Source organism: Larimichthys crocea, chromosome X (genome assembly GCF_000972845.2).
Source record: "Larimichthys crocea isolate SSNF chromosome X, L_crocea_2.0, whole genome shotgun sequence".
Classification (NCBI taxonomy): Eukaryota; Metazoa; Chordata; class Actinopteri; family Sciaenidae; genus Larimichthys; species Larimichthys crocea.
The window spans coordinates 3,204,143-3,230,860 of NC_040020.1; the positions used below are offsets into that span (position 1 = coordinate 3,204,143).

The 26,718-nt window shown below is 41.7% G+C and overlaps 1 protein-coding gene across 2 annotated transcripts; it reads right to left on the bottom strand.

Moving 5' to 3' along the window:
- LOC104926987 (WW domain-binding protein 1) lies at positions 1–25,490 on the bottom strand. Of its 2 annotated transcripts, none has more exons than XM_027283498.1 (6): positions 25,235–25,490; positions 8,335–8,379; positions 7,863–7,907; positions 7,097–7,244; positions 5,662–5,823; positions 1–5,521 (listed from the first exon to the last, which is right to left on the bottom strand). In XM_027283498.1, the coding sequence occupies exons 1-6, from the start codon at positions 25,391–25,393 to the stop codon at positions 4,389–4,391; spliced, it is 1,692 nt and encodes a 563-aa protein (XP_027139299.1). In that variant the 5' UTR covers positions 25,394–25,490; the 3' UTR covers positions 1–4,388. The 2 variants fall into 2 exon arrangements, with proteins under 2 accessions (XP_027139299.1, XP_019110910.2); XM_019255365.2 differs by lacking the exon at positions 25,235–25,490 and adding an exon at positions 13,625–14,001.
- Positions 25,491–26,718: the final 1,228 nt, after the last annotated feature.

The window sequence follows — 26,718 nt, forward strand, 5'->3', positions numbered from 1 at the left end:
TGTATTTGGTAGCATTTATTTTGACACAAAAATCCACAGTTTTTTTGTCGAATAAAGTAGCGCAGATGTCCGTGTCCACCTAACCGTGGTAGAATCCCAATGAGCATCAATGCAAAACACCTCAAATGGAAGAAACCTAATTACATCTCGACCTTCTGGAATTAAAAAGCACCAGGATATGTGCAACCAAACAAATATTCCAAAAACTGTGAGAGCATCTCATTGTTTGGATTTTACATCAGAGTATGCATCAGAAATCTCTATGCTATACACCAAGATACAAAATCAACTTGATATTTATGATGACATAAAAATGTTTGGATATTCATATCGACAAATATCATGTTAACAAATACCAACAACAATCAACTTTGGCCTCATAATAAGCGACGATGATTTAACACCACAACAACACGGCTGACAATAACTCTCTCACACATGCGCACAACACACTGAAGAGCTGCAGGTAGAATTGCACAAGGATACCCTCAAAGAACACCACATTTTGTAGTAATATTAATCTGAACTAATCCACACACGATCACATATAGATACTTCTACAAATCCCGCTGCCGTCTCGTAAGCTGCAGGAGTAAAAGGAGAACGCTTTGTTTCCCCCGGGCGACAAAAACAGTCTCAAGTTATCCTGAATCAACAGGGTTTGATGTCGAGTTCAGCCGTACCAATGTGGGCTCTGTGGGTTGTGTTTTTCTCATCTTTTTATATTCTCAATTCTTCAATTCTTGGCGTTACAAAATAAATCAGTACAAATATAGAGTAAATACTATCTTGATAAGGAGAAGTAAACAGTCCTTTGCAGTCAAAACTCAGCGAGGTAACAGTCTTATATCAGGCCTTGGCCTTCAGTGGCAATGAGGGTAGAGTTTGGGCGTTTTGTCTGTACATACTAGCTGCTGACAAGGCAAAAAAAAAGAAAGAAAGAAATCAAACTAGTTCTATATACACTGAACTCAGATCAGTTTGGCTTCAATGTAAAATCAGAGCTGGGGTAAAAGTAGCCTCTGTTTGTGCCTCTTGGGTATTATTACCATTATATTCAGGTCACAGCATGAAACGTCTGTTTTTATGAAGAATAAATACATGATGATCTTGACTCATCTTTCCATCTGGATAAAGAAATATTCAGTGTGCTGCACAATAAAAAAAATATGTTTTCTTTATTTCCTATTGTGGTATTGGTATTATATCTATAATTTAACTTGAGTATAAATTCTCAAACAAAACTACAAAAGTCTAAAAAAAATAAGAAAACCAATTGAAAAATCTTCAGCTTTTTAGACCACACGTCTACGATAAAATTCATAAAACACGTACTGTGTAATACTAGAGAAATCAGAACAAATAATGATTAAATAATCAATTTTGCCCTCTTTCTGGGCTTTCAAGTTGAACAGCCATCCCAATTATATTTTAATCTGTTTGTTGAGCCATTTCGTGTAAAACTGACATTCACAAACCATCATAGTTTGTACTAAACAAAAGAAAATGGCAATTACCTTCCACTTCCCCCAAATCACACTGCTCACGTGAATATTTCTGCATGTGCATAAACTAGACGCAACATATGGCTCAGATCCAAATAAATGCATTACTTAGAGAGGAATGTCAATACAATATATCTTTTGTATCGTGCAGCAGCAGGATGTGTTCATATAACGATTCGTCAGGTATTTATTCTTCAGAAACACACATGCTTAACTCTGCGACCTGAATCTAACGTTAACGGACGAGAGGCGCAGACCGAGGCGAAAGGTAAGAGCAGATAATCTGAGTTTGCACTTGGGAGAAACCTTAAGCCAAAGGCATTTAGAAATGCAGTGTTATGTACAATCATGGGCCTCTGCCCAGCACAGCTCACGGATCAGTTATAAAGAGGTAAATGTCTTTTTCACAACAATTCATTTCCTATCAACCAGCATTAACTAGAGTAAGGAAAAAAGTGTGAATACTATTGCTAAATACTATTTTTGCAAGTCTCACGTGTACTACATACTGTGTATATTTTATAAAGAGACTGCTAAGCACTGCTAGAAAATGTTTTGCCCATTTGATGTACGACTATACACAATTTACAAGGAAACACACACACACACACACACACACACACACACACACACACACACATAGCAGCAGTAAATCAGCCCAACAGAAAGTCTATTTTCATCTAGGCACCATTTACTTAGATAAACACACTTTAGCTAAAAACTAATAATAAGAAAATAACAACTTTCTCATTCTTGAGGCAAAAATAATGTACAATAGCCAAAAAGCTTTCATGTTGAGAGGGTGAGCAGTCAGAGCATCAGCCACCTCTGAGACACAGAGACGGTCAGAGGATGTCAAGAGAACCTTCATAACCTGCATCACAAACCTGCTTGCATTCTCTATTAGGATGCACACATGATTTTTCTCTTATTGAGCTGAACCGAGACATTTTTTTTTGTCCACAGAACTTTAAATGAGCTGAAAGCTCGGCCCTGGGGCGTTAGATAATAAAGTCGAGCCAAGGATACGACAAAGTGGCCTCTAGTCAATGAGACATTTGTCTCATAATAACTACAACAAGACACGCGCGTATGAAAAAAATGCGATTTGAGACTTTCCGTCTTTCTAAATCTGCTTCAATTACGAGAGAGTACATGTGTGCTATTCCCACTACTAAGACCGAATTATTTTACATACAAAAACAGGATCAAACATTGAGAGGAAAGCAGCCACAGCGACAATAAAAGAGGCATTACTCTGACCGTGACTCCAAACTCTCGCTTTTTGTACATTTACACCGTCGATACTTCACAAGCATTACTTTGACGCAGACAGACGTGACAATGGGCACTTCATTTCAAAGTGTTTTCTCAAAGCCCCCCTGCGCGCGCGGCAGATTCTTCTGCCCTCGCTGCAGTTTTGGACACTTTTCAGTCAATCGTCATCATGCTATAAAAAAATTTGCCGTAAACAATTTAAGTATATATCCTCTTGTTGCGGTGCATAACCTTTTACATTCATTATCAGTGACGAGATTAGGCTTAAAGTTTCTGCCTTGTAAAAACTCAACAGTTTGTCCGTGGAGGAATCGGATTTACATCGCCTTGCAAAAAAAAAAAAAAGTGGCAACGACCAACCAGGAACATGTTCAAATACATTAAATCCAAAGTCAAACAGTCAGTTAATTAAACAGTATCATCATGTAACAGTCTGAAACAACAACGTATAATCATAATACCATTGTAAAGCTTTGCCACCCGCATGTTTAAATCAAAGTTTGCACCCCCTTTTTCTGTCAGGGTCAACGTAAGACACAATGTATAAAACACACGCCTCTTGAATCGGTCATAATAGTTGCCTTCTCTCGTTATTTCCTCTGGTGAGCAGAGGGAAGTAAAAAGTAAAAGTCACAGGTTAGTCCTCTGACCTCGGATCATACGTTCAATAGTCGCCATCCTTTTCCAAAAGTCTGAAAGTAAAATAAGATCATAAAACGTGATCCAGACACAGTTTGTTAGAGCTGCTCTTTTGAAAATGAACTGTTAACATACACAAACTCAGAGAATATATACATTTCAATTTATGTCAGTTAATGATAAACAGTCTTGTTCATTTGGTTCAGTGGTTCCCAACCTTTTTGTTGTTGTTGTTGTTGTGTAACCCTTTAAAAAGAAAGTATATTTTGCATATTGCACATGTCACTGTCAGCAGTTTCACCAAAGATTGATTTTTCGCTTCTCGGATTGTTTCGTTTGAACGAAAAGAAATACAACTATCCATAATTTAACATTTAAAAAAAAAACAAAGATTAGAGAAAGATCAGAAACTTATATAATTTAGTTTAGTTCTTTTTTTTATACTGTTAATCATCACATGACCCCCTCTGATTTATCTTGTGACCCCCCCTCAGGCTGGGAACCACTGACTACTGGTGGATTTCATTTCAAAGAGTTGAAGAAATGCTATTTTACCAATGTTGCGTCATGCAGAGAGAGAAAACAGATGGAAAGTAAATGGTAGAGGGATGGAGAGATGTTGAGCCATTGGTAATAAAAATGAATTTGGTTAGCATGTGAGGGGAAAAAGGAGACGGAGAAAGAGCAATTCATCACTTAGGAGAAAGAGATATGCCTCCTCCTGAACCACAAATAAATTAACTACAAAATAGGACTTTCAGGTGTCGGCTTCTCTCGGAGTTTCTCGTTTGAGATAAATTACAGAGAAAACTCATCCTGTACCTGTGCCTGCTTTCACTACACTAAGATCTGCAAGACTTTTCTTCAGTGATTCAACTTTTCACCTACTAGTCTTGATCTATGAGGATGCTATCGAGCGTAAACACTCTTCACTTCACTTCACTACATCTCGACTGGCTGTCGGCTTTACGAGGACTCCACAGCGATGATGGCCTCGCCCGTCTTCTGGATGATGCTCGAGGGCGAGGAGACGTGGCCGCGCTGCTCGGCGCAGTCATCCAGGTGAGGCGACTGAGCGCCGGCTTTCGCTCGGAGGGAACAGTCCACGCTGTCGTGTAGCACGTCTGCTCTCTCCGCCTCCTTCGCTGCCTCTTTCCCTCCTTTGCCAAAATGCCCCTTCTGCAGCTCCTCTTCCTCTTGCTCCTCTCTCTTCACGTGGCAGCGGCACACCTCGATGCCTGAATCGCCCGTTAGCCTCCGATGCCGGAAATGATCCTCCTCGTCATCTTCTTCTTCATCCTCCTCTTCTTCTTTGTCTCGTTTTTGCCCCTCTTTGTTGCTGCAATGCGTGAAAACAGCCACGTTTGAGGAGAAGAGGGCCTGTTTAGGCGGAGACAGAGCTGGCCTGGGGGTTGGAGCACAAGGCGAGACCTCTTCTTCTTTTTCTTTTTGAACGGCCATGGCTCCGAGCGGGTCTGAGAAGACGAGAGGATGGACTTGACCGGGAGGGAGGGACGATAAGAGAATGAGGGGAGAAAGTGGGAAGCGAGAAGGGTGTGAAGGACGAGAGTGTAAAGGAAGAGAGAGCGGTGGAGCTAAAGGTGAGACTCCTTCGCTGCCATTGGAGGACCGTCTTTGTACGGGTATGACATCTGGAGTGACCGCAGGTATGACATCAGGTGGAACTTGCGATTGAGGTGGCGGCGAAGGAGTTGGCGTGAAGTTGACCCCGGCCCTTGGTATGACAGCACAATCGCCTCCTGCTTCGCTGGGTGTGGAGATGTGACTGCTGTCGTACGTCTCGTCCGTCACCTGGACAGAGAAGGAGGTGCTGGAGGGGGAGGTGAGGGAGCACGACTCGCAGGAACAGCTGGTGTAGTTGTCAGAGCTCTGGGAGGAAGTCAGACCACTGGGACCAGGGCCGGGGGCCAGGTAGGGAGGGCAGGGGTGACGGTGGTGGTGATGATGAAGGTAAGAGGTGCTAGGAACCCCTAGGGCACCTCCCTGCAGGGCGAAGACGGAGCTGTAAGGTGGAGGAGGGGTGCTGGGCTGCGCCGCCACCTCCTCGTAGGAGGGCAACTTGAAGGAAGCCAGGAAACCTGTGACAAATAAAACATCTATAAGCTTAAATGTGCAGCCTGCTGCTTGATTTGTTAGAGGAAAAGGCTCCACTCCCTGAGAGTCCTCAACATGTTCTCAAACTTGATTTCAACATATACTGTACTGTAAACAAACATACTAAGGTCCAGCATGGAGGAAGGGTAGTTGCAGGCTCCGTTATAGGCGATCAGATTGATCTCCCTCTGTCTCTGCTGCTGTTGGATCCTCAGCTTGGCCCGGCGGTGGCGGTAAGCACAGAAACAGCTGAAGAGGATCAGCACCGTCCACAGCAGCCAGAACCCTGCAAGAAAACAGGAAATGAACCCAACATAAACCCAAACGCGTTCATAATGATGAAAACAAGCATTAACGTTCGGTATCTGGATTACATCGCAGATGTACTCAAGATTAGGCAAACGCTGTTTACTGCTGTTTATTTTAGGACTTATTTCTTAGCTTTGTTTGCATTAATCTGACCATGATATAAACTTTTCAGATTAAATGCTTTATTATTTTGAAAGGTCTTCCGGGTTGACACGTTAATGGGTAGCTCATGAAGGCAGCGGCACTTCAGTCCGACAGTTGTAGGAGTGGCGGATAAATAAAGCACGCACTTAAGCCCTAACTTTATCTGTAAATGTTCAGTGTTATACGATTCTGTACAGTTTCAGATACCGTTTCAAAGTCATTTCTAAGATCTAGCAATCTCATCAACATTGCAACACATTGCCCGAAACAGCGATTTGGCGCCTCCTAGTGTTTATTTCAAATCTTCTCTGCCGGGCATGGCTGTACTTTACTTTGACTTTAGTTTGAGTTTTTAAAATAGACCTTCTTCACAGCAGCAGCCATTTTGACATGAAATAGTAAGGGGGAAACACAGGTGTTTCCAATGACACTAATTAAATAACGCTGATCGCAGCAGAGACTTTCCAGCGAGTCAACGCGCACCGCAGCAGCACCCCGACTCTGCCTGACCTGAATGGAACGAAACCTTAATTAGTATCATTGGAAACACCTGTGTTTACCCGGCTGTGTCATGTCATAAATGGCTGCTGTGAAAAAGAGGTGGAAAAAGCCCAGAAAGAGCTTTTTTTCTTTACCTATAACTGAGTGGTATAACGTAATATTCACAATGTCAAAGATAGACTATGACTAAGGAGTAAAAAACTCAAAATGTCTTTTTGGAAACATGTTCTGTAATGGAGATGTCATTTTAACCAAATGAGAATAAAGAGTTGCATATCTTGGGTGTACTATATCTAATTAAAAACTGATATCTGATATAGTAAGTAATCTGAATTAGTCTGAAATTAACATATCATATTATCCGGACGATATTCCCCCCTCTGAATTTCTGACTCAGATTGTTTTCACATACACCAGCTCGTCTGCACATTGTGGTTGGATACATTCAGCCAAATGCAACAGAAATTCAATATTTAATAGCAATTTGTGGAAAATATGACTCCAGATTTTTTCCTGGCAGGACTGCATGATAGATTTTCACAAAGAACAGTCTTAGCCCGAGGACTGTGTCTACCAGTGAAGAAGAAGTCAGTCTGTTGACTCACACCAGAGTTCATAATAGTAGGTACAGCAGCCTGTCTCTCCGCAGCAGTGCCCTGTGTCACACAGGTAACCTGGATTGTTGTTTACCCCAGGACAGTACTTGGGACTGACAACAGGCCGGCTACCAGAACCCCCGTGATGCTTCACCACCTAGAGGACGAAACACAGCGTCAGACCACAGTGAGAATAATGTTACTGCAGAGATAAAAGCTGCTATGTTTGGTACTTCAACAGGCGACAGTATGAGGGTGAAAGTTAGTTCTTGCTCCCCAAAAAAAGTAGCATGACCTGAGGTCTGCTTATTGTTTTTAACCAGGAAGGATGAAGTCAGGACAAAAGAGCAGGGAATTCAAATCTGACACCAGGTCAGGTTACAATCACCTCATTTCTACAACCACCTGTTATCATCCATACTTAAGTTACAGACTTCTGTGATAAATGAGCAACTGAGGCCATTAAAGCTCAAGAAAAAGGTAGCTGGCCAACAAGCTGTAAACACAACACCAACATATTATCACTACATTATAGCATATGTGTTGAGTATGAGTAATAAAACAGCTTGTGTTGCAGGCCTTAAAGCCAAAACAGTGGGTTATTATTAGGCTAAAATGCCTTGTAGAGGGGTGATAATTCTTCATGAGTGACCCCTAACACATCACACATTTAATCCATCGTTAATATAAAAATATCGATTGGTGTAGCTTTAAGATTATTTTGTATGTTTGTCGGCAGCTAGAGGTCAATGTTAAATAAATAAAAATGTCACACCTTATCAACTGTGGGCATGTCAGTCTCCTTCTGAGAAACAGCCACCTAAAACGAGAAACGAAAGGACCTCAGAGAATTTTACAGTGACATCTTAATGATTAGCAAGTCAGTGCGAGGGAGAGGAGCAAGTGAAGAACTAAAGCCAGACATTAAATATTAAATGTTTGACACATCATAAAAAAAAAAGACGGCAGATCTCAGTGCCTGTGGAGAAGACTCGAGACGAGCTCAGGCACTTCAGCACAACCATAAATAATCTACAATAACAATGCGGCAAGAAGAGGCTGCTAAATCTGTTATGTACATAGTTACCACACATGAGACTGAGATGTGCTAACAAATAATTATGCATTGCCATGGCAACCACCATGGATACACTTGGAGGCTTTTTCCACTCGCGTGGACAAAGCTTTATGTTATGCAGTGCTGTGAAATGTTGCTGTGGTTGTGGTTGAAGGTCGAGCTCCCCTACCGTAGCAGCTTCAGTCCCATCCAGCCCCTGCAGGGACATGGTCATCTGGCAAACAGACAGAGAGAAAGCAGAGCAGAGAGAAATGATATGATGGAAGTGAATATAAAACAGAAGATCAGCACTACATCTTTTAACTGACAAGCGCAGGTGCTTCGTAAGAAACTAATTATAGCATGTTAACCAAGCATGACAAAAAAGTCCACAAGAGGCCTATTTTCCAGTCCGAAGACGCTGGTCGCCCAACACTCCCGGCTCTTGAAGGAGATTAGAAGGTCAATGGCTTCTTAACAAAACCTATTTCTCCTCTGTGGGTCGAGATAGCCGACAAAAGGCACCGAATCCCAGGCACACACTTAATCTCCCTTTCTCTCTCTTTGCACATTTCTTGCATGCAAAAGGTACGCCTCTAAAACTGTGACAAATTAAAACAGTCAAGGGCTGTGCAACGAGCAATCATTCTGATTGCTGATTTGTCTGATTATTAAGTCCCAGATTAATTCACACACATTCATATTGCTTGTTTTGTCTGACCCAAACTCAGAGAGAGAAACCCAAATATTATATTAATGCATTTGTTCAAAGCTGAGAGAAACAAACATTCGAATCGACAAAACATTCAGAACTCAGAGAGGGCAAAAAACATCTGGTCTTTTTTAAAAAATAATAGCAGTTTTCCTCGTGGGATTATTCAGCAGACAATGAAACCTACAAGCACCAGACAGACTGACCTACCTACAAGGATGGACGCAAGCACATCGGCACCATTAGTGATCTAAGCTACCCAAATAGTATCCTGTCGCCGTGCAGATTTTAAAATTCCTCGTGTCACTCACGTCTCTGTAAATGTCATTCAGGCCCACTGTGAGTTAAAAGCCTGTGTGTGTGTGTGTGTGTGTGTGTGTGTGTGTGTGTGTGTGTGTGTGTGTGTGTGCGATCTGTATGTGGGGCCACTGTCAGAAACAATGTGGAGACACTGAGGCCTGCAGTCATGTAAATGAGACCTCTTTTGTTAACAACTGGCTGCTGGTTATGTACTCAGCATGGGGAACAATGTTGGCCCCACAACTGCAGTGTGTATACGAGTGTGTGTGTGTGTGTGTGTGAGTGTGTGTGTTTGCACACACAGCTTTTAACAGGTTCAGAATTACAATGACTGTCTATTTACAAAGTACAAATGAGATCGAGCCTCCGCACACTGCCAAAAGGATCTACAAATGGTGGCTGTTAGTTGGCCTAAAGACACTCGTAATACATTTTATACAAATGTGCGTAGTATACACTTCTTCAACAGCTGATACAGCCACAGGTTTATTAATATTGCATAACACTACACACTACGCACTATAATACAACACTGCATGGTGGAAGAGCAAACCAAGGACACGCAGAGCAGAGGACAGATAACTCAAGTTTTCTGCCAGAAATGTATCTGGTTGCAGGCAGCTCTATGTCTCTATGACATGTTAGTATGTGGACATGATCATCACAGTCAATACTAGTGCCGATACAATACTTAAAGGAGCAGTGTGCAGGATTTAGCAGCATCTGTACCTTAATTGTTTCCCTTTTTTTGTAAGCTGTAAGTTGTGTAAGTGTTAGATGAATGTCTAAATGTAATCTAGCAGTGTGGATTGCAACCATCTCGCCTCACTCTCTCTTTCCTGGTGTGAGAAAAAAAAAGTATGTGTAAAGCCTGAAGCCAGCGTTAAGTTCGTCCATTCTGGGCTATTGTAGAAACAGGTAACCAGTAACAAAAACATAATGCTTCCTATTTTCAGTTCATATAATTATTATATTTCAATTCAGCCATATCCTATAAATAGAGCACCCTAAATCTGACACACTAGACCTTTAAGTTTTAGTACTAATACCAAAACAACTCCTCTCATCTCCTGCATGAGACTGTGGAGGCAGCAACAGGCTGCTATTTCCACCATGTAAGAAAGAAATCTACCACAGGTCCTTCATTCCAACAGCTGTCAGACTCTTTAACACCAGCATGACTTTGTGATATTAATTAGTAATTTCTTATCAACAATGTGTATACGAGCTGCTGTGACAAGTGAATTTCCCTGCTGTGGGATCAGTAAAGTCTATCTTATCTTATCTTTTAGTATATGATACCTTAACATGAGAAATATAAGCTACACAACAATTTAAATAATTTAACAAAAGAAGCCAGCCCTAAAAAACAGAAATATATTATCATAAACATGAGAAAATAACTGATCAAATAACAGAACACAATCAACTGTTTGCTTCCAAACTCAACATGTTTGGTATTTTTTTTACCGTAATCTATTTTTATGATAAATAAGGTAACAACAAAACCCAAGAGAAAAATCCTACAGCATATTCAACTGTCAAATGTAACTTCGGGTGACTCATATTTAAGCTAATATACTGTTACTGTTATGAAAGTCAGAGTTGAGAGGGGAAATGTTCAGGCGTCGTAGAGTGATGTGAAGCCGAGTTCCTGTGGTAAGCCCACCACACGGCACTGAGTGCACACACACGGGTGTGAAGTGATCATTCAGACTTCCCCAGAGACCACGGACTAACCACAAATGATTTCCACCCGTGGGGGCCTCACAGTTCTCTCCCCACACACACACACACACACACCTTCACTACCTCCATCTTACATGACATGCCACCTGCGAAGAACATGCTATTTCATGTGTGTCTGTCTGTGGTGACATGGATGTAAAAAATCAAGGCTGACTATGAGAGGTCGCAGTGTAACAGCCACCAGAGAAATGCTGGTAAAAAAAGTAAAGTTGATAGCAGATTTCACAAAATAATGATTTACTATTGACCGGCTGGTGTATTTGAACATTTATCTGTCCCACCCTGAAGACAACATAAAAAAAAATATATAATATATACATGTACCACGACAACAATACCTTTAAATCAAAGATATTTCAGCTGGTACATGCACAAAAAACATCAAGATTATGACCAAGGACTAGCAGGAATATTGATTAAAAAGGTGCGATCAAGGTGAGATTAAGACTCCTTAACCTTAGACAATGAAGCAAACTATTGTCATCACATGGATTGAGGAGATTCATTATCACTGTGAGCCTGAATTCAACACTGAAGCCTAAGAACAAGTCAGGACTTAAAATAAAGCGGACACTGCAGCTCATGGGAAAACACAAGACTGAAGTTCTTGGCCAGAATACAAATCAAATGCCAAGAATGTGCCACTCTCTTAGACCAAGACGTACAGTACCAGTTAGTCTGGGCACACCTTCTCATTGATTTGCTTTGTTGACAACTATGCACACTCTTGGCACTCTCTGAAAGGGCTTTACGACGTATTCACCATGAAAGTTTTTTTAATTAAGAGGTGTGCCTTCTCAAAAGTTCATTTGTGGAATATCTTATGTCATGTTCAGAGGAAGCGTTGGCATACAGATCCAACTGCTCTACGCAGCTACTGTAGTAATTCAAATTACGACAAGAACCACTCAACTGAGCAAAGAGAATGAACGGTCCATCATTACTTTACGACACAAAGGTCAGTCAATCCAGAAAACATCAAGAACTTTGAATGTGTCAGTCACTAAAACCATCAAACACTTTGATGAAACTGGCACTGCCCCAGGAAAGGAAGACCAAGAGTTACCTCAGCTGCTCTAAAGATAAGTTCATTACAGCCAATCATTAACAATCAACAATTAACAGCATCCCAGATTAGAGCCACATAAATACTTCACAAAGTGCAAGTAGCAGACACATCTAAACATTAACTGTTGGGGAAAGACTGCCGAGATCAGGCCTTCATGATCGAATTGCTGCAAATAAACCACGACTGAGGAACACCAACAAGAAGAAGAGAACTGCTTAAGCCTAGAACACAATGAATAGACACTAGACCAGTGGAAATCTGTCCTTCGATGCCTCTTTGATGACACTGAGTCAAATCTGAAATTTTTGGTTCCAACTTTGTCGTGACACAGAGAAGGTGTCTGCATGTGTGGTTCCCACTGTGAAGCATAGAGGAGGAGGTGTGATGGTGCGGAGGTGACACTGTTGGTGATTTATTTCAAATTCAAGGCCAACATGGCTACATCTGGTTTTTAGTGGGACCACTAAATACCTCCAGGATCTGTAAGGGATAGTGACACATCACCTGGCTTCCGCAATCACCCAACCTATACCCAATTAAGATGATTTGAAATGACTGCAGAATGAAGAAAAGTGTATATAGGAACATCAGGATGTTAGAAAATCTATCCCAGGTGACCAACCTCATGAATCCGAGTGAGCAAAAGGAGGTTACATTGAAGAATCTAAAATCTAAAACATATTCTGGTTTGTTTACACTTTTTTTGATAACCAGATAATTCCATATGTGTTTTGATGTCACCAGTATTAATCTAAAATGTAGAAAATAATAAAAAATAATAAGAAGTTGTGTCTTAACCTTTGACTGGTACTGTAATCTACACTATGCTTAGACACATTTGAATTTTAAACTCTGATTAAAGAGGGTTTGTGCACTGTTATTTTAGATGTTACATCGACTGGATGAAAATAGATGCCTCCTTGAGAACTTTAACATTTTCTAGCTGTAAGCCAATGCTGTTTTCATTGTGGTTTTCCAGTACAAACACAGCTGTATAAGCAACAACAGACTAGAAACAACAAGGAAACATCAGCGGCAGTGTCCTGAATCAGCAGTACAGTGTTCTTCTGCTGGATGAGCAACTTGTACGTTTTAGATTTATTGGGCTATAAGGGGTCGGGCAGTAATCACACAAATTAAATGCATAATTTAACACCACAGACTTTCCAAACTACTTCAAATCTAACTGCAGTTTCAGCAGCACAAATCAACAAGTCACAAACTACTGCTGAGACCAGAAATATAAAACACTACATTGGTATACACAGAAGAAAGCTGACCGTATAAGGACCTTACAACATTTTAAATATTTGCAAAACATTCCCATGATATTATGTAATTTTTTACAACTCTACAGATGTCAAATAAAACCCAAACCTGACTGACTGAACTGGACACAAAACATTTGCTGCAGCAGTGCTGCAAAAAAAAAAAAAAAAACATTTTCACATACTGTCTGCAGAAATAAACAGATGCAACGTCAAAGGTGAATAAATTCAAAGACAGATGGCTACAGAACTGTTGTCAACAACAACAACAACAACAACAACAACACAGGCCGAGGGAAGCATGTTGCTCTGCAGAATAACTGGAGCCCAGCTGTTGGCAGCAGTGTTTGTATCAAAAGGAAAGCTGTGCAATGCGCGTTACCTCCTCAGCCTTCACCCCGAGGCAGAAAGTCAACGTTTTCTCTGGATCCATGGCGAGAGATGAATACCAAGCTACACAGAGAAAATACAAATGCAGAGGTGGGATGTTATTCTGCTAAGCCCCCATCACCGCTGTCCCACTCCACAGACACGGTGGCCTCCCCATCCGCCATTGCCCGGACTGACAGACGGATGCCCCTCCCAGACTCCGCTGCACGCACACGGGGGTACCAGGGGCTCCGGACTGCCGGTGTATTTTAATGGATGGGGAGGATGGGAGGGGTGCAGACGTGCTCTGTCGTCCACTGCTGTTTGCTGTAGTGAGATGAAGACAGATTTCACTCTTTGTTTTCGCAGAGAGGGTCGGAGCTGTGCATGATGTCATGCGTCTCCAGCCCCCAAAGTACTTGTATGGGAGCGCTGCGGCTTTGATTGGCCGGAGCTCCCAGCAACAGCCGCACAGAGGCAGCCTCAACCTGGCTGTATGCACACACTGTTGCTTCATTAACTACAGCTATGCATAAACCCCCCCAACACCTGTCTGATATTCAACATACAGGCTTATACAGAGGTCAGATAAACTGTTTGGTTCTGTGATGACATGACTACAATATACTCCAATTTAATTAAAAATAATGTAAATATAACTTACTCAGATTTGGTATTAGTACTTAGATTACTTAATGAACAAGTAGCAGAAGTAATGGAAGGTGAAATAACACAGATGTCTTTACAGCTTTTAATTATTTCAATATATACAAACCATACTGTTGCAAAAATGATAAAGATAAATCTGAGCCAAGCCAAGTATTTATATCAAGTAATACACATTTAATAGTACCACTAGATACATTAAAATGGAATAACTAATTAAATAACTAACGTAATGTAATGTAGTTGTACTAGTGTCAGTTATGGTTAGTTGTGGTCATAATAAAGAATGAAATATTCACAAAAACTTTATAAATTGATAAATAAATATAGCTGGTGATACATATTTTAACCATAAGAAAGAAAAGTCTGCACCTTTACATTAGCTCTGATGTCAGTAGTCCAATTAACAGGCTGATTGCATAATACGATAATCCACAGCTGAAGGACTAAGTTTGCATACTTTAAACCAAATAAATGAATGATAGAGTGACATTATTTATATTTTATTATTTAATAATGCCACTAGCTACATTAAATTGCTAATTAGTTAACAACTGCTAGAGAACAGTGTTTACTCGTGAGTGTTATGGTGATGATACTTTAAGGACCTTCTTTTATTTTTACTCTATATTTACAAAAACTTAATAAATCAATCAATAAATATAGCTGGTGTTATATAATTTAACAGTAACAGTTATGTAACAATTTACAGATGATGATGATGATTGATGGCAGTATACATCCACTGCTGAAGGACTAAGTTAGTATAATTTAAACCCAATAAACTGACACACTTGCAGATCTGTTAGGTAATAGGTTAGTAATGGTCAGTCTCTGCTCATGCTGGACCAGCTCAGTTTTTTTTTTATTACTTTAACTCCTCATCAGTTTTTATGTCAAAGTTAGAGTGCTTGTTGCCAGGCAATTTTATATTGGCTTCCAGTGCTGTTGAGTCAGGTCAGTCCTTGCAGTTCTTGGTGCCAGTGGGCAGACTGAGACTGTTTAAGAGGGCAGGGGTAAAATAAAAATAAAGAAGGCACTGGGATGCAGAAAGACGTTATGCATTTATTGGTGAAACAGCTTAGTCATGGTTAGGGCTTGCACCCTAGAGGCCTGCTTTTATCCAAAGCGACTTACAAAAAAGGGAAACAACCAAGGCACAGTGCGCCAAGAACATGTTAGTGCAGCAATAAGTACAACTCAAATAGACTCAAGTGACAGTTCGAGAAGAGGAATAGCATGTCCAGTTGTTGGCAGTGTTAAGAGAGGAGGTACTCTATGAAGAGCAGGGTCTTCAAGGGTATTTTGAAGGTAGAAATGTCGCCCCTGATCTGGTAGGAACTGGGAGTACGTTCCACCAACGCGGAACAACAGACAAGATAAGTTTGGATTGTCCTGAGTGTACAAGTAGCAGAGCCAGGCATCATTCACGGTCGGGAGGTAACATAAGTCTGTATAAGGACATTCAGGTAAGTGGGTACAGAACCAGACACTGCTTTGTAGGCGAGTATTAGCAGGTTCTCATGGATCGTGGCTGCTGCTGTGGTCCTGCACGACGACCACAGTTTGTATCAGGAGTTGGGTAGCATGTCGGGTCAGGTAAGGCCTTGGCATGACCAGACAACCGAGGTAAAGGTTAGTTGGCCGTTGATAATGAGTCCTGTGTTTCACACTACCCTGGTAGGGACGGGCTGCTACATGTAGCCGGTGGAGCTCGATCAGTAGCAGGGTAACATGCCATTTTGGGCTTGAATATCGTCTGAAAGGGTTTCAATGTTGACTGGGAGGCCTTTGAGGAAGACGTTACAGTCACAAGACGACCACAGCTTGTATCAGGAGTTGCTTGTAGGGATTTTTATCACGTTTTCCCCACTGGAAGAGACGTATTGACCTCGACCTTTACGAACTTCAATGAAAATCTTGCATGCAAAACAAAAGTGAAACTAAATGAATAAATATTGCAATGCAATGCATCAACAGTTTATGCCTGTTTGTCACAAGAGGGCAGCAGACTACAGGATTTTTCTGCATTGAGCCTCTGAGGTAGAAAAATAAGACTCAGTAAGACTTGTGCATACAGTTACAGTATTTTTGTTACAGTTAAATAAATATTAATGAAGCTGCACTTTATCTTTACTCTTTTATACCTTCTCTCTTTTCATGAGCCCCTCGACACAAAAGGGGAACAAGGAAAAGTATGTCTACTGCCCCCACTTCTTGTTTCCCCCCTCTTGTTTCATACCTGTAGTTGAAACAAACCTTCACACTGAAACACAAGCTTGAGCTCTTGCTCATCTGTTTTCTTTGTGCATAAACACGTTAAACCACCTGCATTAAATAGGGCACTAATAAATAGGGTGTGTTGGCGGCTAAGAGGTATTGTGTTAAACCAGTAATTGGTGTTAATAAGTCAGTAACCGCACTGTGTCATACCATGTCGATGGGCCTCATGCAGACAGGAATTTACCAAGAACATCTCTGATATGTGAAAAATGATCAGTTAAGTCTGTTATCCAGTGTAGTACTGTACCTTAACTTATTGTAATTTTCCTACACACTTGAGAGAAGATGTTAGGTCAGCTTTGCATGCTCACCCACATACTGACTCAATGTGATAACACTTCCTGTGACCCATCTTAGCACACACACACACACACACACACACACACACACACACACACGTGTGCACACCCACACGTAGACATACACGAACAACAACAAACTAATAAATGTTGTAATCGGCGAAGGGAAGTTATGTTTTGAATTTGAAATGAATGAATTTACATAAACAGGGTGTGCTGCACAGAAATAAACAGAACAGCTGGAGCTTTATGAAACCTTTACAGCTTGTTAACAGCTAATATGTGGAAAAAAAAAACTTTTAGAGGAAATTCAAAATGAAACTCATTTTATGTTTTGTTTTTATTTCCATGGTGAGGTCAGGCATGTGATGTGTGTCGTAATTACTCCTGTTAATTCCTTTATGCCCTATGCAAACTCATGGAATATGTCGATTACATCAGCTGTAAACTGGAATTCAAGGCTGTGAGATGTGGCCTTGAAGCACGTCGCTACCTCTGTTATGTCACATACGAGTCATCGCCCTGCTTTGTGCCCACGGAAGAGGAGTAACTACAGCAGCAGCAGCAGCAGCTACCCATCAACAAATACACGAACAAAGATGAAGCACATGCTTCTCCACACAGGATTAAATGTCTTTAACTGAGAATGGACACTCACAAATCCATGTTTTTTAAGTGTTTAAAGTACAGAGGCTTTGATCAAAGACTGTTTGGCATGAATCTTCCTGAGCCAGCAGCCACACGTGAGGTTCAAAGAAAAAACTCCAGCCTAAACATTTTCTTGGCATATGGTGATTTATTTTCTGCTTTCCAGAGAGAGAAAAAAAAGGCAGTGTTAAGAGCTGTCATTGAAGCAACACTGTGTAACTCTTCTACCGTGAAATAACCGGCGAGAAGTACAATACACAATGCTTTAAGGTCACACACCATCAATTATTTCACTGGTTTTGGAAAATGTTATGTTATGATATCCTATGGCTGCTCCGCCCCAACTCTTTGTAATTCACAAAGTTTGCCAACTGTAGTTAATGTTAGCTCCGTTTGTTAGCCAGGCTGTCCAGACTGTAAGCTTAAAGGGAGTGTTAGTGTTTGTACCACATGCCTTTTGCACAACTGGTAAAAGGAGGTTTTCAGGCCTGGGGCGTGGGGGAATGCAGACAGGGAGTGGAGCCAGTGTCGTGCTAGAACCGGAGCCAAGTACTGTAAACAAGGCTTAGCAGCCTCTATGGACAAGAGACAGAAGAGGATATTGACTGAGGAAGCTAAGAGGAAAAAAGGAGAGCGCAATTATATTAAGGCTTAAAGTTATGAATGTTAGGTGGCTTGTTTGAGCACCCAGGCCTCGTTTAGCCCCGACCTCACGTCCGCTGATGAGCCACGTCTTTGTCGGTTTTTAGACTAGCAGGGAGGCAGGACTGCCAACACAGATTTTGATATGCATACAATGTCCATTCTTTATACTGTCAGTGCTTCTGATCCCTATAACCTCTGACATGAGCAGTCAACATTAATAGTTTAATTTGAAGGATTTTTAGTGGCCTGAAGAAGTAAAAGTGTCCAAGATTTCACAAGAAAGAAAGTAAAAATGAAAAGAAAGTCAGAGAAGGACCTTTTTTTCTCAGGTGACACCTCAGACTTATCTGTCTTTTTATATAGGGTATAGTGAATGAGAAATAGATTTTGGATATAGTATAATAAGGTATAATAAAATAAATATATTATATAGCCAGTATTGTTTAAACAGATGATCTTGTATTCTTATAAAACTCTGTCTCTTATAAAAGGAAGCAGATTCAGGAAATTGTTTTTAGGGGCCTTCATGAGTTCAGCATGGAAAAAACAAGATCAGAAGATGTTGAATTAAACTTTGTTCACAATCAAATTGTTTTGAAATGGTGAACTTTAACACTGGCTGAAAGACAGACGCCGAGCTGGGCTTCTTGCTGTTGGACTAGTCAGTAATATTAGCTGGCTGCTATGTCTTGTGTTGTTCTACTTGCTTTATGTTTGGCATAGCAAACTGATCAACTCGCTAGTTTCTGATCAGAAGTAATATAATCAGAACAAATACATGTGTACAGCTGTCCATGTCCAACTTATGACAGACCTTTAAACAACTAATAATGAAGGTGCAGCACGATAACGCATGATCATTTTATTCTTTACTTATTCGTAGATGTGAAACAGTTTGTTCCCTCTTCGTTCCACCTTCTGATGGAATCTCGCTCACATAACCAACACACTGTAACTTGCACAGAAATGTCGTATCTAGAGCCGACAGTCACGTCTTTTAACAGCACACACAATGACTGCTGTATGACAGCATGGGGGATGACAAAACACAGGTTGTTTTGTGAGAGATTAGATGCAGCCCGGGCCGAGACTCAAGAGTTCATATTGGAGTCTTGTCAAAAAATAAAGCCCTCATAAGACAGCAAGGAATGTTTCTGCGGCTTTGTGGCTGTTTTGAAAACCCGTCCGTCAAATGATTGTCAGTCACAGTGATGCCACTCTGGAAAGATGAGTCTAAGTCATGCAACTTTAAACTTCCCTTTTCTCTTTAAATGCTCAAAAAGAAAGTCGAGCTTAATAATTTGCTAATGCTGGGAAATGCAAAGTGGTCTGGCGCTGCAAAAACAACACGCATCTGCCTGCACTTACCACACTGTCAAGTCACATCCTGTGCCTCATGGACATGTGACATTTAGAAATGCCACTGTAAATGACAGCAGGGTGCACGTCTGGTCCCTGAAGGGGAGATAAACCTTCCATATACTTTACATTATTATCAGCCATTTTCCAAAGCTTTTTGTTTATCTGCATGTTAAATTACAGCCACTTATGTTTGGGTTTCTCCTCACTGTGTGCCTTTGATAATAATGTTCATGCCAGAACTCTTAATATTGTAATTTTCTGCAAGCACGCAAGTCCTTGTTCTCTTTATGTTGCATCTGCCTGGTCTCTTTTTGAAGGGCCTAATTTGCACTGTATTTGACTTGATACTCTAAAACATGCAAAGCCACAGCTACTTTATTTACTGCCATGTGTAACCAGAGATGTGCAGATAAAAGTAAGCCGGTGTTAAAGTTCACCATTTCGAAACAATTTGATTGTGAACAAAGTTTAATTCAACATCTTCTGATCTTGTTTTTTCCATGCTGAACTCATGAAGCCCCCTAAAAACAATTTCCTGAATCTGCTTCCTTTTATAAGAGACAGAGTTTTACAAGAATACAAGATCATCTGTTTAAACAATACTGGCTATATAATATATTTATTTTATTATACCTTATTATACCTTACTGGTGTAAAATGATGTCACATGGGGCTATATCCAAAATCAATTTCTTATTCACTATACCCTATATAAATAGACAGAACTCAAGATAAGTCTGAGGTGTCACCTGAGAAAAAAAGGTCTTGCTCTGACTTTCTTTTCATTTTTACTTTCTTTCTTGTGAAATCTTGGACACTTTTACTTCCTTAGGCCACTAAAGATCCTTCAAATTAAACTATTAATGTTGACTGCTCATGTCAGAGGTTATAGGGATCAGAAGCACTGACAGTATAAAGAATGGACGTTGTATGCATATCAAAATCTGTGTTGGCGGTCCTGCCTCCCTGCTAGTCTAAAAACCGACAAAGACGTGGCTCATCAGCGGACGTGAGGCGGGCTAAACGAGGCCTGGGTGCTCAAACAAGCCACCTGTAACGGCACCTACCTGTTAATCAAAGCAGCCACACTAACATTCATAACTTTAAGCCTTAATATGATCTGAACGGGTGAGTTATATAAAAATACACCCTCAGTATGGCTGTTACGAACGGGCAAATTCGCTATAGAGACCAAAACTGTTTTGTACCAGCCTGTAAACATGGGCTTACGGAGACTGACTCACTTCTGAAGCCAGCCTTATTCATACAGTCACATACAGCTGTATTGAAAAGTGATTAAAATTCACTATACACTAAACAGGAAATGATTCCACAAGATGCCAAAGAATCATATTGTGAGTTTCGTTTGGGTTTGTTGTTGAAGTTGCCAGGGAAACACCGCTGTCGACAATCACCTGATTAAACCACACCCACACAGTCCTGATGAAGCAAACTAGCAAACTCTTATTTATGTATAACTAAAGCGTGTTTTATCTTTAGTTATCGCTTCAAATATTTAATGTTATAAATAAATACTCGACATATGAAACCAAGTTCTCAGGTGCTTTTAACCTTGTCAACCGTGACTACTACTTAAACACCTCGTCATCACTTGTCCCATCAATCAAGAGCCTTGTCAATAGTACCTGAAGTCCGGCCCGAGGCTGTACACCCCCTTAGAAGATCCTCCACCAGCTGTCACTGGTTAAGACAGACCAAGTCACTGGATCAGTGTCTTTGGCCTCTTTGTTTGAAGTACGACTGTGGCGTGTTATCATCAGCATTGTAAATCAGCTGTCCTTGTGCTAATACACTACAGCTGTCAAACAGAACTACAAGGAAACAGGAGACACAAAATCATCCCTCTGATGTTTGCCAAAGGATCACAGGACTGACCAGGCTGCACTCATTTGACATTTTGTGACACAGCACCTACACGCAACCGGCACGCAAACCAAACATTTCTGTACGTGCCAACAGAAAGCCTTTACAGTGCATCCTCAGTGGGTAGACATCATGCGATATTGTGTGGAAACTGAAATTTTGCTGATGCCTGCCCAGTCGATGTGTGGTATTCGGTTCCACGGAGACGCGTCAGTTGTATCAATGTGAGTCACTGTCTCTTGCTAAAACAGCACACAGCACACCCTGTCTGTGTGAGCTGACAGTAAAAAAAAAAAAAAAGATCCACTGTTTGGGAACAAACTCTCACCGACACAAACAAAAACGTCCTGTTCTAATATTTCATTTTTCCCTCCTCTGCTGCGTTTGTGTTGTTAACGAAAGTATTGTTTCCACATGAAAAGCGGTTGAAGCAAACATAATGTATTGCTCATAAGGAGACAAACAGTCAGAAAGAGAGTGAGAGAGAGAGAACACACGTGACCGACAGGCTGTTTTGCACCCCTACTCCCCGGTTCCTCTCTTTGACAGCGGATTAAACTGACAGATCTAACCCCCTACCCCCAACACACACACACACACACAGTCTACAACCACAGGACAAACAGAGGTTCATGACAAGTCCTGGCAAGTCATCCGTAGTTAACTTAATGAGGGTAGTAGAGACCTCGACACACACACACACACACACACAAGCTATCAAACATGATTATCATGCCGTTGAGTGAAACGACCAAAACATCATATGAGAAGGCTTGAATCAAGTTACATCATGCCGCTGCTTGAAATCAATAGCTTCACATCAGAGTAACCAAAGAACACAAACAAAATCCAGAGACTTAAGTTTTGACATTTTTATGTTTACTCACTGGTTAAAAAAGGACTAACTCCTGAGCCTTGTGCATGCATAAGTAAGCTCGTGTCATTTTTCTTATATTAGACAGTCACCGTTTGTCTTGTCTCAGGCCTTTTTTTGCACCAAAATGGAATCAGCCCTATTCCAGTCCACACACCCAAGGCTAATTTTAAACCATCTGCAACCAGAAATAAACTGGTCTTGAACCTGAAACAGATGATTCACAGCTGGAAACAACAAAAAAATAAATAAAAGCAGGTTTTTCTTGAGTGCCAACTGAGGTGTGATTGCACCTGTGTGATACTATGTGAACTAAACTCAAGTGATTGGTATTCTACAGGTCTTTCTGCAAGTGTGCAAACTCCCTCCGTTGCATGACTAATCCTTGATTGCAAAGCAAGCGTCCCCTCAAAAATCGGGGCTGGTTCACTTGAGTTACAAGAACGGTGTCAAGAACCAGAACTAATTCGGTGGAAAAACACTCTATCCCTCCTCTTTAGTCTCTTTCCTGCTTCCTCGGGCTCTTTGGTTTTCCATAAATTTTCCACCCGTCCATCGGAGGCTCCCCGCCTTTCCACTTCACCTGACTGCCCCACCCGTTTACACACCTGTTCCCACTTCCCTCATCTGCTTTGCAGTTGCCTGACCATCCCTGCCCACCACCACCACCACCACCACCTTGCCTCCATCTCATTTCCTCATCAGCCCTGCAGATACTTACCCAGCCCATTCCCACTTATACTCCAAATTTGTCCCAGTTACTACGTTGGTTTCTTGCCTTCTGTATCACTAAATTACTGAAGGCGTCCTGCTCATCTGTCTGCGTTTGGGTCCTGTCTTTGTCTCTATGTAAAATCAACTGTGACACAACAACATTAGTCAAAAATTGTCTAAAAAGAATTAAATCTAACAAGCCAACATCAATACTGAGTGATGAATGCACGTGCATAAACAGAAAGCAACAATGTTTTGTGACTCCCTAATGTGATAAATGGGAGTTGAAATGGTCCCAAAGGACATAAGCTGTTTGGCAGGCCACCTCCCTTCAGTCTATTTCTGATGCACTTGCTTAAATGGACTATCAGCAGTGACACAAACAACAATGGTTTGCCCTGCTGAGTGCTGGAAAAACAGAATATATCAAAGACAAAGGAACCCACCATTGGGATCACCGTCAAAGCTTCTACCCCTTCCAAATGAATGATACATGGAGGGGTCAGACTTAGGCCCGTAGTGAATAAATTACTGCATAACACTGATTTTAAGATGAGTTATGAACGTGGGCAGGGAATTGAAAGAACTGCGCAAGAAACCCGCTGAATATTTATGAATAAGTAGGAAAAAAAAGGCCTCCGTATCAGTACGTTTCTTTCTTTTATCCCACTCTTGATTCCACTCCCTCCACAGGACTTTGATGGCTTTCTTTGGTGTCCGCTCCTGCTGCTGCTGACATGAGGCTTTTGTCTCAGCCCGGCACAAAAAAAACAAGAGGAACCCAGAGGACCATCAGAACCCAGACAGGAACAACAGACGACGAAGAAGCATGTGCAGAACAACAAGTGCGCCGAACTGACTGCTGCATGCCAGTCAGCAGAGGAAACTCCAACACAAGCAGAAAAGCCGGTTCCCAGTACACGTCGTCTGCAATGTGTTTGTCTTCCCATCTGACATTCTTGTCGTTTGAGTTCAATGACACAGTTTCAAAGAGGACTAAGTGATTCAAGACTAGAGAGTATTGCAGCAGCCGCAGAAACATGCACAAAAAGAAAAACATGCATTTTATTTTTATTTTGTTCCACAGACTGCCATGGCATCTGTTGACACTGGAAACTGTTAATATGGTGTCTATAAAAAGGGACTGAGTGATGTCGAAACATGCTTTAGCGCAGAGAGCTTTTGAGGCTTGCACATTTCTGTGTCACACCTGCTTTTTGGTGACACAAGATGAAACCGTGCCCTGCGACGTGGTGACGCTTTTGCAAACACACAATTTGTTATTTTCTCTCGTTCTGACTTTGTAGTAAAACATTTCTGGGCTAATCTGTTTCACTCTTCTCTCTCCTCCTTCTTCCTTGCAGATTTGTTGCTGCACATTTCAATCCAGTGAATTGTTAGCTGGCCTCAGTCCACCGCTGACTCTCTCTCTCTCTCAGATTTCCCTTCTCCCCCCTCTGTTTTCTGGAGTCCTGAGACACTGACCCACTTCCAGTTCCTTCCTCTCTCTCCGAAGCGGAGTACGTGTAAATGTTAAAGCATTTTTCTTTTGTTTTTTCGTCGTTGCAGCATATTTCCTCGCCCCTCTCTCTTTTCTCTTTCTCCCATACAACACACCCCCACTCGCTCGCTCGCTCGCTCACTCTGCATGACCCAGGGAAGCGTCCTGTTTGCAAGTGGGAGTGGAGTTTGCCATGAGTCATTACCAGGGGACCCCTGGCACTCGGGTGTACCCCTCCTCTGCATGCAAGGAATGCTTGCTAGATGCACTCCAGCCTTTAATGAAAGGGGGCACTCATTCAGATGCAGGCAGCAGAAACTTTATGAAAGTTTGATAGACAGCAGGGTGTTGACAAAGAAAAGCAATTTTGAAAAATGAGGATTTTTTCCAAGCGTAACAAGTCCATCCAGAGGAGCAGAAAATTGACGGTCAGGAGGTTTTTATGAGTTCTTTTTTCCCCTTTTTTTTTTCTCTTTTAGGTGTGCACAGCTGCACTCTGGGGCTGTGGAAACATTTGCAGGCACACACAGGGCTCTGGCTCTCTGACATACTGTGTCATTAAACATGCATGCACGCCATGCAACCTGTGTTAAACATATACCTGCATAATCCATTATAATATAACAAAACAAAAACCGGTTCTCTCTTTCTTTTCCCTTTTCTTTTTTTCCCCCCCTGTTGTTTCTTTTCTCCCCTCTTGACTCCAGCCTCTCCTCCCTCTTGTTTTTCTCCCTGATTCCCTCCTACCTTCCCCCATGGCTGAGTCTGGCAGGGCCACGGGTTCAAAGACGTGCAAGCACCAGAATGTAGGTCAGCCATCGGTGCTGAGTTACCGATTAGAAACAGCTGTGCGTTTGTGGGCCATTCTCTCTCTCTCTCTGTGTGTCTGCTGAGGCCAGCAGTCATCGCAAAGAACCGTACCCGGGCTATAACTTCGCTGTTCGAAATGCCCCCACCCCGACGCCCCGCTCTGAAACTCCTGCACTTCGTTCCACTTTCCTAAAAAAAATGATGAATAAGGGGGATTGCATAGAGAGCTTTGGTTTCGGTCAGCTCTTATGAAACGTGCTCCTGGATTTAAATTCAAACAAATCTTGTGGATCCTGCTCATCCCTGCTGTCCTACTGATGGCATGCAGAAACATACAAATGTGTGAGCATGTTTTTGTCTTTTCCAACATGCATGTTCACTCTCTTGTTGCTCTTTCAATTCCTGCATAAAAAAAACAAAAAACCCCTGGAGGTTCACTGTTTTTTTTTCAAGCCCTTAAAAACAGTCGGACATATCTGTGGTTCTGCCTATTGTTTTCACATGAAAACATTGCTCAACTGCAGAATGCATTTCCCTCCTGCTGCCCTGGACAATAGCTGATGTGCAACATGAATTAACCAACCAAACGCCAAAGCTGTGGTGGTCCTGAAGGTGACACCAATACTAGCATGTCTGGATTAGCCCTCGATGCCCATCCATGCCCTGCCCTACAATTGCCACTGCTGTTTCTTATATATATATATAAGATATACATATATATACATACACACGCAGCACCTGGGGGTAATTACCTGCCACGGCCCATAGGGACACCACCTGTCAGGGGGGCCTCACCATGTGTGTGGAGAAAAGAAAGATGGCTTATTTTTTGTGTGGAGCGGAGTAACTCACATATCAATCTTCACATGCAGCTCTACACAAGCAGACACACTGACCCCCCCCTCTCCCCAAAGCCAAGAGACAAAACCACACAAGCAAGAAAACACACCACTGAAATCGTGTGTGTGTGTGTGTGTGTGTTAGAAAGTGAAGCAATGGAAGAATACGGCAGGAAGAGACACGTTATGACTCTTCACAGTCCGGACCCCTTTAACACCCCTCCCTCTGCTGCCAGCTCAGCATCGGATATGAGCCAAACTCCTGTACCTTGCAGCTGTGGGCCTAAAAAAAAAAAAAAAGCCAGACGGGCAAAATAATGCACACACAGACACCCAAATGTCCATATATAGCTCACAATGCAAGCGTGCGTGCGAACGTACAAGAAGTATAAACAAAGTTTCACATGCAATCGTTCACAAAAACACATGTCGCACTGTATGGCCCCGTTAGATGATAGTAATTAGAATGCCGTGTTGCCTCCTGACATTTGTCCCCGCCACGCCTTTTTACCACTTGTGAGCTCGCTGATGAAAAGCTTAAGCTAAACAATCCAGCAACAGGTATTCCTACACACGCGAATA